This window comes from Micropterus dolomieu, linkage group LG08 (genome assembly GCF_021292245.1).
Source record: "Micropterus dolomieu isolate WLL.071019.BEF.003 ecotype Adirondacks linkage group LG08, ASM2129224v1, whole genome shotgun sequence".
NCBI classification, from domain to species: Eukaryota; Metazoa; Chordata; class Actinopteri; order Centrarchiformes; family Centrarchidae; genus Micropterus; species Micropterus dolomieu.
The window spans coordinates 8,758,093-8,774,811 of record NC_060157.1 but is presented as its reverse complement, the minus strand read 5'-3'; the positions used below and the strand labels follow the sequence as shown (position 1 = coordinate 8,774,811).

Below are 16,719 nucleotides of genomic sequence, written 5' to 3'. Positions count from 1 at the left end.
GCTCTTCTCAGGGTGACATTTCTGTGTAATAAATTCTTTATTTTAAAGTTCTAATGTATCTAAAGATACTGGAGTTTAGATTTACGTGAGCTGTAAGCTGTAATCATCAAGATTTAAAAAAAAAAATAGATGGATGAAGGTTTCACTATTTGAATTAAATTACGGAAAAAAAGTTTTCCACCATATTTAAATTTTTTTAGATGCATCTTACATTTTTTCTAATATTATTGTAAATTACAGATTTAAACTAATGTATACACATTTGCCAGTTTCTTATGTTCACATATAGCTAAAACGAATGCAGTCCATTTCGACAGTCCTGCAATAAACCCTCTTTTTATGAAGTTCATAATATTTGGTCTATGTTGAAACTTTTTTAGAGGTGTTGATTCAGCTTTCTTTTTGGAGTTTGTGCATTACACATAGAGGTATTTCTGTTATTTCTTCTCCCCTCATTGATGTAAATAGAAAAATGATGGAAACACCTTTCTAGCTATATTATCTAAAAGAACTGGCCTTCGGAGTTAATAGCAAAATATAGAATTTAGAAAGTCACTTAAGTCAAGTCTAGACTTTGCCTAGACTTCTAATATGTGGTTTTCTGCATAAGTCATACTTATGCTCAAGTCAGTATTAAAGGGCCCTCTGAAATCTATTTTAGTTTTTACCAGATTCCATTTAATTTTTACCCAAGTTCTGTTTTGTATCTTGCAAATATGCATATAGATATTCAAATGTATGTGCAATTATTTATGAGGACAATTCACAATAAATGCATTGCAGCAGCAACAAATGTACTGTGAATTGTCCCCTATTAGGTTATTACTTGTCTACTAATAATTTCTTCTCACGAGTTTTCTGCAGGACAGCCTCCATATGCTGCTTGAACACACAGTAATAAGTGGTTCTGATGGAGGCTACGCTTTTCTAATGGGATATCTGACTTTGCCCATACAGTCACTAAGTCTTCAACGAGTTTGTGTCTTGCACCTGCTGATGTGGTTGCACTTCTGAGAGTTTGTTGAATTTATGAGCTCTTGGTAGCAACTCTCTTCAATATGAAACACTGTGAAACACTGGTAACAGAGAGCAGAGGACAAAAGCAGCATGCCCATAAATTACACCAAAACACAGCAGCATAATTTTTTTCCTGAACATTTGGCTTAAGTGCTGTGAAAAATATGTTTCTAATGCTAAATAAAACCCCAACTTTTATAGATTGCACCCCCATTTTGGCAGATTGCACGATATTCCGCGTTTTACTGTTGATTCCATTTTTATTATTAAATACCGTAATTCAATCCGTGTTTTCTGCATCACGGAAATCATAGGACCCTAGTTTTATAAATGAAGCTCCTGATCCTTAAGCACCAGCACATTCACCAAGCCTAAGTGAGCAGTATCTCCCTTGATTTTCTTCTTCAAATCCCTTACTGTTTAATTATGAAAGCAGTTACAGAACACAAGTATTGAATTTAATCATTGTTGTTTAATTTATCAAATGAACGCCCTAAAGTGCCTCTCATCAACAATAACACAGACACACTGAACTGTATATGTGACATTACTATCAAATATGTCTCTAGACTCTGGATTCACTTATGTAACCAGAGGAAGACCCTCAGCCATGTGAGTGTGAAAGCAGGAGGTGGACAGAAAGAGCTGGGGAGAGCTTAACCAGCTGAACTCTGCCTTTGGTTCGCTGTGACAGATTGAGTATTTTGAGACTGGCTGAGCTGTTACACTACTGTTATCATGTCTCTGAGTCTGGCTGAATAACTCTCTTGTTCAATTGGAATGCCTTTGGGACAGGAACATTGACCTCCAGATGATGATGTAGGGGGTAAACCATATATCGCCTGCTGACCTGGCTTATTTACCCCATTATGTCATTTTGATGCACATTTGCTCTCACGCGCTGACCTATTTGAACACATTTGCTGTCTCTGTGGAGACATTTTGACTGCAAAATATGAGGAAAAGATTTGTATAGGTCTATCTGCAGTTTACCGCTGTTGTCTGCTTGACAAGTAATCTCTGAGTTTGTGACAAGTTTCCCTGCTCCATGTAATCAAAATTGCGGGATTCATATGATGTCACTGAAAAAAGCTTTTAGATGTCTGTGGTCAGAGGAGATAAGTAGCCATTTAAAGACTGACCGTTGTGTTTAGGATGCAACTGGAAAGAGACCACACGCATGAGCTCATGAGCAGTGACTATTACAATGTCTGCATGGTTCTCATTGTTATTACCTGACATTGCCTTTCCTTCAGCCCACACGTTTTTCACCATTTACATAAAATAATGATGGCATTGGTATCTTGGCATCATCGTCGTGATGTTACATTCACACCCAGCCCTCGGTGTTTGTACCTATGACATTATTAATCATAAAATAATTGTGTAGTGTCACACTGTATCGTGTATGCTTGAGTTGATTGGTCTGCCTTGTCCCTTGTGCCATTTTTCTAGTGTAGAGCTTGTTTTATAGCGCAGTTGGATGCAAATGTCCACATAAGGGCTGCAACTAATGATCACAATTTTGCAGATCCCAAAGTAACGTCATCAAATATTGTGCACCCATTAGGCAAAAACCCAAAGACATTTCATTTACAATCATAAATGACAAAGGAAAGAAGCAAATATTTACTTTAAAATATTTACATGCTTAGCTGAAACCACCAAACGTATGGCATTTTGGCTTGAAAGATGCTTGAAACAGTTAAGTAAATAGTTGGCGATTGATTTTTCTTTCAGTTGACTAATCATTGCAGCTGTAGGACACATTTTTGTGTACAAACTATTTGTATCATCAGTATTATGAAGCTTGTGATTCACTGCCTGGTGCAATATTGAAACGCAAACCTTCACTTCAACATGTGACACACAGTGTGCTGTGCGGCTCATCCACTGAGACGTTTTTGAGATTGAAGTGGACTGTATTCACCCTTGCTGTGTGTAACTGCCTCCTTATCTGAGAGTGACTAACAGTGACAAGTGGATGCCATCACAGTACAATATTTACACAGTGTTTCAGCAGTGTGACAAAGAAGCAAGTCTGTCAGACGCTGTAGGGCATGCTGAGGACTGTAGAGAATGATCACGTGATGTGCAGATAACGTGTTTAGGATGTCCTGTATTGCAGTGTGTTAATCTGACCATGGACAATACTGAACTATTCAAGCCTGCTAATAGTTCACTCACACTTTAATTTTGTTTTCGGCTTTTTGCACAATAATCTTTAACATGCGGCTTTGCCTTGTAGCAAATTTGAATCTGAGCATAACAGTAAATAGATTTGCAGTTTATAATCAACTTTGAAGCTTTAAAGCAGAGAGAAGGATTAAAAACTATTTGTAATTGCAGACTTTTTCCCTGTTTTTTCTTGTGGCAGGATTTGATCATAGGGCAGTGGTGGCACAGATTCAGTTTCAGAGATTGGGGACTATTTTATCATCCAGTTGGTATGGAGAAAATTCATCTTGAAAGGTCTGATGCAAACAAAATAAACAATGACCTTTTGAAGTCTCTTTAAACTTAATTGGATCACTTTTCATTAGATGCTCAATAAACAATCAGAATTCCTAATATAGGGTATCTATAATATCTGATGTTTAAAAGGCTTTAAAATGCTGCTGCTTCATTTTTCTCTGAACCCCCGATCTCCATGCCTATGGGAAGGACAGCAGCCGCAAAGAATGAAAAATAAATAAATAAATACGATTCTGCCACCCTAGTAACAACAACACTCTACCACAACTGCTTCCTCTTCATGACACAAACATATTACATAACCACAGTCTGATTGAGAATGGGAAAGCAAACATTTCTGTGTCAATGATGGCTAAATGTCCTGCGTCAGACAGCTGTTTTTTGTTATTTGCCTTTGACTCTGATCCTCAGTTGAAGGTCATTCACTTGGTTTATCTTGTTGTGTCCAATAGAAAGACATCGTACTGTGGCATCAAAATCTGAACATATTGATTCTCTGTTGTGAGGCTAGAGGGAGAACCCACAAACAAATGAATCATCAACTCACATGCTATATGTCTGTGCAGGAAACAACCATAGGCGATTCATACATGCAGTTTATATAGATGTAGATATAGACATATATATATGTATAGCTATCTATCTATATATCTCTAGAGATATATCTAGAGATATATAGATATATATATGACAAAATTATAAAGAAAAACAGAGAGGGACGTCAGTGACCAACTTGGCTGTGATGACTGAGCCTTCATTTCATCAGCATTATAGCCAGTACAGTTCCTTTTCATTTTCTTGAGTCTGTATTTGAAAGTTGACTGAATGTCCTTCAGTCAATACCCTTTTAAGACACCAAGATGTTATCATTTTAGAGGGAGAATTGTAAGATAACAACCACCACCAGTCATGATTATCAACCAGACTGTTGCACAGAAAATAAAAGTAAAGAAATATCCTATCTGCTTCTATATCTCATTATCCATTGCTAGTAAACACTGAACAACATCAGCAAAAATTGGAAGATCAAATAAGTGCGTCATCGACAATGATCCCGCTTTTTGTTATTGTCCAATCTCTTTTTGTCTTGCACTGGAAACAGAAAAGACACACCACTGCTGTGCTGCTTACCTTCCAGGGAGGAATGGTTTGTCCTCAGTTAAACTCATGGAGGCCAGGTGGAGAGCAGCACACAGAGGAGAGGAGCTTGGCCAGCCACCGACAGGGAGGCAGAGAGGATGGACAGACAGAGAGGGAGAGACAGAGAGAGAGAGAGAGAGAGAGAGAGAGAGAGAGAGAGAGAGCGAGAGAGGAGCACACTGAAGCTCACATTGAAGTGACCGGTTAAGGTATTCTCCTCCTCTTCAGTGAGACACACACCACACACACACCTGCATCTGGCCAGGTCATTCTCTCATACAGCATATGCATTCATCATCATTGTGGAGATGCACTGAACGAAAAGCCCACAGTGACGGCAGGCCAGCCAGAGAGAGAGAGAGAGAGAGAGGGGGGGGGGGGGGGGGGGGGGGGGGGAATCAGAATAATACTGTGCCAAGCTCTCAGTGTCACTGACGACTCAAAGTAACACTCCACACCCTCTCTCCATCCTTACTCGCAACGTTCCCCTTACACTTTTATTTGTTTCAACATTTTAATTTTCTTTACACATACAAATCATGTAAATGAATCATGCATGAAAGGTGGATTTTCCCAAATTACTTACCACATCACACTCATACACAGCGGCTCATTTCTGCATCTATGAACAATGGTATGCATGTATGTTTGTATACACACTGTATGTATACAAATCACTTGACTGATGATTGGAAGCGTGGTGAACAAAACCTGGAGGAGAGAAAACAACGGCTGTTGACTTTAAATGTATATGTATGGATGAAACAATGTGAAGGTGGATTTTGATCCTTTTTAACATTTGAAGGATTTTCTCTCTGAATATCAAATCATTTTAATAGAATATTAATGTTGCAGGATGTGCCCGTGAAGTGGCAATTTAAGATGAAAGCCAGAGTGAGAAAAATTATTGTAATTTCTTGTCGCGTGACAGGAATCTTAGACAGCTTATGACCACCTTTGATCATGGTCCTAATTGTTCATAGTGAAGAAATGAAGCTGCAGCATCTCTTCACGATTGTGCTCAGTGACTGCCTGTTGTTGCTGTGTTAATTAATGATTACGTTTGAATGCATTGAGAAGTACAAAATGTTTGATGCATAATTTGCGACTGGAATTCTTTTAGGTGACTGACTTAATTCAAAGGTCCAAACTGAATGTGATAGCCACTTAAGAAAATATAGTGTCGTCCTTGGTCACACAGTAAATCCAGTGCTGTTAGGGAGCATTTGAACTACACCTGAAGCGCTGTGTCATCCTTCTTTATCATACCTACCCATGGTGTTTGCTTGGACCAGCACTGCTCGCAGACTTTTAGTCATGGAAAGCTGCTTAAGGGAGCGCGAGCATGCTTGCTGAGCTGTGCCGAGGCTAGAGGGCTGTCAGAAGGCTGTAAAGAGCAGTGCTGTCATATTAATACCTCTGACACGTTTCGATTAACTTAGTGTCACAGCCAGCAGCCCGCTGTAGTATGACATTGGAGATGACAGTAGGAAGGATATTCAGAATGAGAGGAAATTATGATAGATCAAGTTGAACATAAGTGAGACTATCCATCAGAAAATAAAGACTAAAGAAGCAAGTTAGGCCCATCAGTTTGGCCCAGACTAAAATATCAACTTTTGACAATTTGATGGATTGCCATAAAATGTGGTACAGATATTCATGATCCTGAAAGAATGAATCCTAATAAACTTCGGTGAGCCCCTGACAATTCCCCTAGCGCCACCAGCAGGTCAAAGTTTTCACTTAATCTGTGAAATATCTCAACATTTACTGTATGGATTGGCGCAACATTTGGTACAGATATCCATAGTGCTCAGACTACCCTGATGACCTTTGTTGATCCCCTTACTTTTCCTCTTGTGCCACCATGAGGTTGACATTTGGGGTTTTGAGTGAAATTTAACAACTGTTGGATGAATTGCCATGTCATTTTGTACAGATATTCATGCCCCACTTAGATAAATGATAATAACTTTTCATCCAGAGCCATCATTCGAATTTATATAAATAAAAATACTTTGTTTTATGACCAAATATGTGCTAAACTAATGGCCATCAGCAGGTGTACAGCCTCACAGGGCTGCTAGCATGGCTGTAGACTCAGGAACCTATTTTTATGGTGCACTCTGATCATTTGGTATTAGCCTGCCCTTGAAAATCGCTTTGCCTGTCTGTGCAGTATTTCGGGGCTAAGTGTAGAGCACATGGTGCATGTTTGATGTGTGAATGCGCAAAACCTGAATAAATTGTTTTAATTAAACATTCCCAAGCCGGTGGATGCCAGTGGCAAATCAATCTGCATTTATCTGTAAATTAGTATGAGTGATTCTTACAGTATCTGCTACACAGAGCTGCTTCATACTGTATGAAGAAAACCTTCTCCTTCAGTTCATTATATCCTTGCAGCCATGTGAAGCCAGCCGGACGTATTAATTAGTAAGTCTACAACATCTGAGTGGAGATGTGCTGCACCAGAGCGCATTGCCATTACACACAGCTGTCTTAAAAATAATTTACAAAACAGACTGTATTCTGCCTGTAATAATAATAATAATAATAATAATTCATTGTTATCTGGTTTTATTTTGAAATGCATTACACAGCAGAATCATATTTTAAGATATGAAAGCGACTTACAATTGCTACATGTAAGCGGTCGCACGCCTCTGGAGCAACTAGGGGTTAAGTGTCTTGCTCAGGGACACAATGGTGGATGGGTCACAGTGGGGGATTGAACCCGGTTTCTCAAACCAAAGGACCATTGCGCCACCCCTCAATTAATTGCAATGGGAGCGCCGCGTTTTTACGAGCTAGTAAAAACGCCAGGAGCGTGACGAGGCGCTGAGCGTTTTTTTCCGGTCGCAGAGAGTTGAAAAATGTTCACCTTTGGGAAAAACGCTGCGCTCGTCACTGTCACTTTTTACCCAGCCGTCCAATCACAGTGCAGGAGGGGCGGGAAAAACACCGCACTGTAGCAACGGTTACTATCCTGGAACAGGGCTTCATCCAGCCTGAGCTCTTGGACCAAACGTGGTACTCGCCGAGATGTTTCCTCGTCCACAAAATCTCATGAACCCGCATACAGCGAGTCCATCGTCTCTCTCTACCTGCTTCAGCCTTCTCTTCATACAGAGCAACTCTACTCTGTGATGACATTTTTACATCCAGTAAAGTTAGGAAGAAATATTTGCAACTACGGATTTTATGTGTCATATAGCAACCAAGCAGTGGGAAAAAACGCTGCACCTCAAAATCGCACCCTTGCGCTCCCAGCTAGGCCATTTCAGAACAGCAGCTGGTGTTTTTAGCTGGCAAAAAACACTTTGGTGGACAGGTGCCCGTAAATGTACAGACATGAAAGTGAAAACTCGATTTTCTCATCTAACAATTGGCAAACAACAAGAAGTGTATTTGCTAAAATGTGAATGTATTCTTTTCACTTTAATATGTCAATGTTTTTCTGTCTTTCATTTCATTTAACACTAAACGTTGTTTTATGAAGCTGAAAGAACCTTCCTTTTTACCTTTTGATTATGAGTCCCAATATATATAAAAGAAACATTCAAAGTTGCATTCAAATGCACATGTTCCTACACCCATGTGATTTACATAAGATAAATTATTCGGCACAGACATGTATAGAGCTCATCTAGAAGACCTTTGTGCACTTCCTTTTCAAAATAAAATCATCATTGGCATGAATTCATTTTAATCCTTTATTAATCCTTGTTTGTGTTAATAATCTACACTCCAGTATAGGCACTTAGCTCTGACAAGAATCCATTTTTAGTGAGTGACAGCTGAGACATAAAGAAGTGTTTAGAGAAAGACTCGTCATTTCTTATCTTATTGGCACAAGAAAAGCTAGTTTAGGAAATGAGTGCTGTGTTTCCAGCATAGTATCCCTACATCTTATGTATTTAATTTATTTAAAACATTCATGATTCTAAATTTGACAATGTTTTGTAAGCGTGAGTTTTTATGAGTACAACTTTTCAACAATAACCTGTTCAGTATAGAGGACAAAAGCTCCAGTTCAACTTTGCAGATTATAGCTTCTTGAAAAATGTAAAATCTTGGAAGAAGCTCTGAGTCCTCGATTTAAGGACTTCTTAAATTCCTTGTATGACAGCCAACTGTACTGAACACTGTCTGTTCTCTGACCATCACTTTAATAAGGAAAAACACTGTTCTTTCACCTTCCCCTTCTACATAGGACATTATATAGGATGATTCATGTTTTAGGTCACTGCAGCCCTCTGTTTACTCAAATATCCTTTGTCCTCTGTCTTTGTGCCAGCTTTGCCTTTTGTGATTTTGGTGCATGCCCTGGCCACTGCGAGTTGAGCAGGGAGCATTACTCAGTATCTGATCCATGATTGAGCAGTGAAGAGACTCTGAGTCAGAGGAGAGAAATTCACCAGAGCCCCGACTGCCTTTTCTGTCCAAGTGTCTACTTGGAAACAAACAAGATTAATGTGTTGTTGTCTGGGCTTGTGTGAAGTGTGAACTTAAGGGAGGTGTGGGAAGAATACAGAAAAGAAATAAGAGTCAAGTCAAACAATGACAGAAATGAAACTGAGACCTGAAGTAATTTAGGACTTGGGTGGTATTTCTCTTTAATGTCATTCATTTTTATCTTTGTAGTTTTAAGTAATGGAAGAAAAGTAGTTTGTAGGTTATGTGTGAAAGGTTTCTTCTGGAAGAAGAGTAATATATATTTCTCCTTCTCACTTTCTACATGTGTGTGTGCATGAATCTGCATCATTACCTAGGTAAGGTATTTTTTTCTTCCTGCCGTCCTTTCCTCCCCATAGTTATTATTCAGCACATGTCTCAGGCTAAAACGTTTTCACAAGCAGCGGACTCATCTCCCACATAGCTGTCATTTTAATGGTTGTTTGTCCAATAGTGAAACAGCTAATAACATGGGGGGGTTATAAGCAAGGTCACCTATTGCCCTGTTGTAACGTATAATGACAAGTGTGCTCAGACAGCTGGGATAGTAGATTTGTAGCCTAGAGAGAGAGAATAAGATGCAGTCTGCTGTACCGAAATGCTCCTTTTCTTTTTGTATCACCTTGGTAATAATGCCAATTTGTAATTTTCTTCATGCAAGCAAGGGTTGTCACCCATTAACAAAATTTTTGGAAGGGAGACTAACATTCATTCTCTCCATGAACATAGCTTCAGTCAAGTAAATCCTCCCGTAGTCCCAAGCAGTCAACAGTAATACATCTCTATTGCTCTCTTGTGGTTTCCCCACTTCTCTGCATCAGCACTTCACCTCTAAAATGAAACGTGACTAGTTTCTGAAATTTACAGTTGGTGTTGTTTAGAAATCCAATTCAGACCCAGAGTCGTTAATATAATTTCTTATATGTATCTAACACCTCTTGTGTGAAATATCTGTTAACCAAAAAAGCATGAACAGTAAATAAACTTGTTTATTGGATTGTCAGTACTGAAAAAAATTGAAATTAAACTGTACATTGCTTGAAATGCTAACATTTTATGCATTATTACAAGTAGAATAGAAACTAATCATCAAGAACTGAAGCCATAAAAAACATAATAACTTGTATACTTTTAGTCATAACATATCACAAATCAATACGAAAACTTAAACATGAAAACCTTGTTAAACAATTTTTTAAGCTTTACAGATACAGTACAGTAACACAGGTACAGTTTGCTGCTGTTTATTTCTTTTTCAATCACTGAGGCTTTAAATAATGGTCCATTTAAAGAAACAGTGCAATTATTAGCACCATCATGATTCAATTTCAAGATTCTGTGTTGGTGCAGTCAGAATTAGCTGCCATTTTCATTTTATACTGTAAGCTGACTAAAACCATCCTTATTTCAGTGCAGGTTCAAAACCTTTAGGTTTAACAATTCAAATTATAAGATGGGGTTTTAGTGGACCCCACTACACATGCAGAATATTTATAGTTTTTCATTTATTTTTAAAATCTATTATCCGTATAAACTGTACTAGTTCAAAGTGAAGGTGTCACCTCGTCTCAGCTCCGTGTCCAGCTCTAAAGTCTTTTGTGTTGGCTCTACCTTGGAGGTGTAGTTTTTGAGTTCACTTCTCAGCTCAGCCAGCTGCTGAGCATGGCTAGAGAGAGTTCCATTGACTTGCAGGAGAAGTCCATTTGATTGTCCCTCTAACTCCTCTCTGATTCTCTCCAGGTCCTCTGCCAAGTAATTCAGGCCCTTACACTGGTTCTCCACACTGGAAACACGCCCTCCAAACTCAGTTACCTCTTTCTGGACCCCTATAGCTGTGCTCCGGCAGCCCTGGACCTCCTGAGCTAGCCGTCTCTTCATGTCCTGCAGATCACCCTTAAGTCGGGTCAGTCTGCGCTCACCTGCCCCAAGCATGGAAGCCTGATGTCCAACGAGCTGGACCACACCCCTTATCTGCTGGGCCAGACGAGCCTCTCTTTCATGCCAGGAACTGTTGGTTTTATCCACCTGGTAGACCACTGTCCCCAAGGAATCCTGGAGGCCTCTCAGGGTTTGGTTGACTGAGTGGACATTGAACTTGAGGATTGTGAGCTCTCCCTGGATGGGAGAATCTCCCTCTGCATGTTCCTGCTGGTCCCTGAGGGTCAGACGCCTCAGGATGTTCTGCAGTGTGACATTGAGGCTATTCAAATGATCACCTTGCTTGTCCAGTACCTCCTTCATATTCTGCTCCTTTGCCAGGTTACTTGGTGCAGCAGAGTCTCCCTGGATGGCAGATGGGTTTTGAGGTGAGGAACAGGAAGAGGAGCAGAGAATCTCAAGGGTGCTTAGGTGCTTCCGCACGCTGTCCATATCCACCTCCAGTCTGCCTCGCAGGGACTCCAGCTCTGTCTCTAGACTGGGAACTGCATGACCCTCTAGCAGTGCAGGGGCAGTGGCATTGCCCAGCTCCTCCAAAGCCGTCAGTAATCGACCTTCCAGAGCCCTCAACTGACCCTCCATTCTGGCCTCCAGGCCCTGTCCTGTCTCAGCTCTGTCTGGGACACCACCTCTCCCTGCAGACTGATCATTTTTGATCTGCCCAGTCTGGTTGAGCTTGGCTTCCACATACCCCAACCGCCCCTCCAGCATTCCCTCTATGTGGTCCTTGTGTCCACCCAGCTCCAATCTCAGGTGACCCTGGGACTGGTTGAGGCCTGCCACTGATGTTTCCAGCAGCTGCACCCTTTCAAACAGTCCACTTACTCTACCACAGCAGCTTTCTGTAGCCTTTAAACTATGGATCTGTGCCTGTAGGTTTTTCAGCTCTGTTCTCAAGGATGTGGCTCTTTCCTCCATAGCATCTTCCATCTGCTCTTGCCTCTCACCTTTCTCCCTCTGACACTGATGAAACACTTCCCCAGCTTTCTCTTCGCATCGGCCCTCTGCACTCTCCAAGCGCTTCTCAAACCCACCAAGAATTTCTGTCCTGGCTATACTCAGTTTGTCTTCCATCAACTTCTCCATAGCTCTCTGGTCATTTTCCTCAAAATTGCCAGTGGAGTCTGATACAACTCCCACTGCATTTGTCATCTTCTTCAGTGCTCCATCATGTCCCATCACTGTTGCTTTGAGTTCTTGCAGCTGTGCTGTCTTGGTTTGCAGCTCTGCCCTGAGCTCCTCTACCCTTCTATTCAGATCTGTAAGGCCTGGAAACACATGTCTGCCATCTAGACCCTCTGTCTCAGGGTCTCCTCCAGGAATCTCTACAAACCCTACTGTGGATGGATTGGAGGCTACAGCGGGAGCAGGAACAGGACCAGGGGCAGCAGAGAGCAGAGCAGACAACATCCTGTTGGCATCCTCTCTCAGTGAGGCTCGCAGACTATCTTCCAGTCCATTCACAGTTCCCCTCAGGGTCTCCAGACCCTGGTTTAGACGTTGCACATCCTCCTCCATTCGATATATCCGCACTTCTGTCTCACTGTCGAGAGTCTGGCCTAAAGAGAGAAACAAAGCTGTTAAAATTGGAAAAAACATAGTACACTGTTGTGCTTTGGTGTTTGCTATTTAAATTCAGTTCAAAGGAACATGACAAATCAGTTTTTCCGAGTTCAGTGTGACTCTATTACTTTGTAAGAGAGAAGGTGTAGGCTCTGTTTTTGTCCCCTATCCAGTGTGAACACACAATACAGTAAAACGCAGTTAGCATTTGGACACACCTATGGTCTCACCCTCAGGCTGTTCACCACCAGACAGAGGAGGAGGAATTTCCTCTGGTATATGTTCCTCAGGTCCTTGGCTTTGGTCATGGTCATGTTCTTGGTTGTGCTCTGTGAGATGTGGTTCCTGGTGTTCTGGCATTGGCTCTGGCTCTGGCGAATAAGGCTCAAAGGAGGTGTCTGGGAAGGAGGAGGACCCTGGAGGCCCAAAGTGACGCGTTGGGTAATTGTTGAAACTGCCAATGGAAGGTCCTTTGGGTTGACTCCATGGGTTGGCCTTCACAACAGTGTTAATAGGTGGGCCCTTGAACATGGGACCCTTGAACATGGTACCTTTGTGCTGTGGGCCTTTGAACTGCAGCCCCTTAAACTGTGGGCCTTTCATTGGCGGGCCTTTGAATGGCGGCATCATTTTCATGGGGTGTTGGTAAACTGGATGTCTCTCCATACAGCCATAACCAGAGTACCCGGGACAACAACGCCATTCCAGCTCTGTGACAGTTTTATGTGCCACCTTATAGAGTGGTTTGTACTGCAGACGATACCTGAGGGTGACAACCAACCATTAGTCAGAAACATAAACTTGACTGTGGTCTTTTGTACCCTGAAGTGATGTGAGTCATGTTAAGGCAGATCAAGAACTAAATATTTACTTGACATAATAAGAGCTCTTTACTCACAGCAGAGTTGGACATTTTTGACCCCAGGAACACTTGTTGTACTCAGCTTTTACAAATGGGGCTGCCCCATCCTGCACAGTGAATGACACTGTCTTTTCAATGACATAGGCACAGTGGTTCCTTTCAAAGAGGAGATAAAAGATGAGATTGGACACATTATTATGATTTCTAGTTGGCTTAAAAAATTCAAAACTTTGTCACTCAAAGTAAATTGTCAATTAAGATCTAAAGTGATGTATACTTGATTCCTCATAGCACAAGACAGAGAGAGAGAAATAACTTACTTGTGTCGGCTGGTGGGTTTCCCTTGGTCATGGTGTTGATTGAGCCCAGCTTTATACTGGTTAAACTGGAATGGTCTGTAGAACTTGGTTTCGACCAGTGACAAAAATAGAGTCATGAACACAAAAGGACTCACAGCCATCACAAAATGCATCCTTGAATAGTCACGTGTTAAGTTAAAAGCTCAGTGAAAGCAGTCTTCAAACTGAGGTAAAGGTTATAATCACAGAAGAAAAAAGTAGTCCTCCCTCAAAGACAAGTGAATATTCCACTCCAATCACTTGATATGGAAATTGTGCCAGGCTTCTGACAAAAACACACAAACTCAGAAAAATAGCTTAGAAAAGACCTTTTTTGGCTGTGCTGTAAAGCAGAATGCCACCCTGTGAATATTGACCTCAACGCTGGCTGTGGGTGTGGTGAACTGTGTTGGAGTGACAACAGTCCACTGTGAGTTTGGCGGACTACAGATGCCACTAATAGGGCCCCACTGGCACCATCTGCATATCTCCTCCCATTCAACCTCCTTAAAGTAACACCAGAGTGACACTTGAGTAGAGAAGAGAGCCCTCACCATCCTGTGTTATTCTGTAGTACTCAGCTTCATAGAAAATCCAGTTTTTATTATACAGCTAGGTTGAAGGCTGCCTTTACCAATAAGGGCAGAGTCTGGCATCCCATGAACTATTTTCCCATGGTTACAGCATCACAGCAAACTGAAGGGGAAATACCACATCACATCCAGGGTGTACAACACCAGGCTTTGTCCCAAAATTCGCCCTATTTGTTATTTTAACATTTTAGCATAATAGCTGAAATATATAATGATCCAAGATAACAAGCAGATATAGTCAACAATAATTTATTTGTTCTATACAGAGTGAAGAAGACTTACCCTGTATTGTGTACGATCCTTAAGTGTGTAGGCCTTTTCCACAGAAGACATGTTGACATGTCAAAGTAGTAAAGGCAGTATGTAGTGTGTAACTAATAAAATGAATAATGGCTGAATTCCATTTAGATGCTTTGGTTTCGTGGCTCACTGTCACACTGTCATGACTTACTGGAACACTTAAATTAAGCAGAGACACATGATATGACAAGACAAAATGTCTGCTGTGAAAACGGCCTAAAGGTACATTGGCCGATACTTTGAACTAATGTAGATGAGAAAAGTTACCAAGAACATGGCTCAAAAGCATTTTTGATGATGCCAGTGCTCCTTTGTAGCCATGTACAGCTCCCATTCTCTCTAGTTGACCTTAAATCCTCCTGTATCATCATACTCAGAATGACATACAGTAGAGAATATGTCGTTGGTTATTAATGACATAAATTAAGTTGCCGTACAGGCTGTAGGGCTGCAACTAATAATTATTTTCTTGTCGACAATTCTTAAAAAATGCCCATTAGTTTCCTAGAAACCAAAGTGCAGTGGTATTCAGATGGCTAGCAAGTAGCAATACAGCCGTGTAGAAATACTCTGTTACAAGTAAAAGTTCTACATTGAAAAATTAATTAGGTAAAAGTATTAGCGTCAAATAACACTTGAAGTACCAAAAATAAAAGTGCTCATCATGCAGAATGGCCCATGCCAGAAAAATGTTTATTATATTATTGCGTCATCATTATTGATGCATTCATGTGTAAGCATCACTAATGTTCCAGCTGGTAAAGGTGGGGCTAATTATATTACTTCACTACTTTTACCTACTGCCAGGTAGCTTAATCTATAATAATTGTAAGTTGATTTTCTGAATCTGCAAAGTAACTACAAACTAAATAAAATGTAGTTTAGTAAAAAGTACTATGGTGAGTAATATTTGCATCCAGAATTTGAAAAAGTATGGTACTTAAAATAAAAGGTAAAGTACTTACAGTAGTTAAATTCTATCACTGTAAAGGTGATGTCTTCAAATGTCTTGTTTTGTCATCTCAAAAGTCCAACACCAAATTATATTTAATTTATGATTTCAAAAAAACAGAGAAGCAGAAAATACACATTTGAGAAGTTGGAACCAGACAATGTTTTGGTGTTTTGGCTTCAACTCATCGATTATCAAAATTATCTAGTATAGTCTCATTTAGTGTGTGCTACTAAACTAGCATATAGAAAATATATAATATTGTATGAAATCTGTATGGGAGTCCACACCTACTGTTCATGCTAGGATGACTTTAATGATTGTTGAGGTTATGTGATGTTTGAAGTCTCTAAAGGGAAATCTGTGGAACATCTTGAGCTCTTTTACTTCACACATGCACATTGACACAGTTTAAACCCTGACTTAACAGCAAACCTCCAGGAACAGAAACAAATAAATATAAATACTGTGTTGAAGGCTGTGACAGTACACACCCTTGCCTGAGTGTGTTGCCCCACAAGCCCACACATTCATTGACAACACAAGTCTTTGTACAGTTAAATAAGTTCACTGCCCTGAGTGGAGAAAGACACCTGGCAGCTCCACTCTATCACAACGCTTTCCACTTTTAGGCCAATTAGACAGAGCCATGTTTTAGCTGCATGTTTTCATCACAATCAATTTACTGTTACAATTTTCCAAAAAAGCCCAGCATTTGCATTTCTAAGTAAAATATGGAATTTGAAGGACAAACTGAATGTACTTGCAACTAAAATCAAAGTCTTTAAATTGAACCTGTACTAAGGTAAATTTTTTAAAAGCTTTAAGCATTTCTGTTTTGGCCTTTTAAAACTGTTGATTACATTTCACTTTTCTTTCCAATATGTTCCTCTATTATACTGGAGAATGCAGGGCAGCCTTAATAAGGATGTCATTCTTTTACAAGGTTAACATTTACCTTAATTATTATTAGATGGTTCACAGCGATGTCTGTGACTGTGCAGACAATCTGAAGTAAGGTGGGTGAGGATGGAGCAAACATAATGCCACAGTTTCCATCGCTTACACAACATTTTGGTC

General features: G+C 40.3%; 1 protein-coding gene across 1 annotated transcript; it reads right to left on the bottom strand.

The window, feature by feature from the left end:
* Positions 1–10,632: 10,632 nt before the first annotated feature.
* On the bottom strand, positions 10,633–13,928 carry emilin3a (elastin microfibril interfacer 3a). The gene is made up of 4 exons (XM_046055502.1): positions 13,777–13,928; positions 13,493–13,612; positions 12,825–13,357; positions 10,633–12,590 (listed from the first exon to the last, which is right to left on the bottom strand). Exons 1-4 carry the CDS (start codon positions 13,926–13,928, stop codon positions 10,633–10,635), a joined length of 2,763 nt encoding a protein of 920 aa, XP_045911458.1.
* Positions 13,929–16,719: the final 2,791 nt, after the last annotated feature.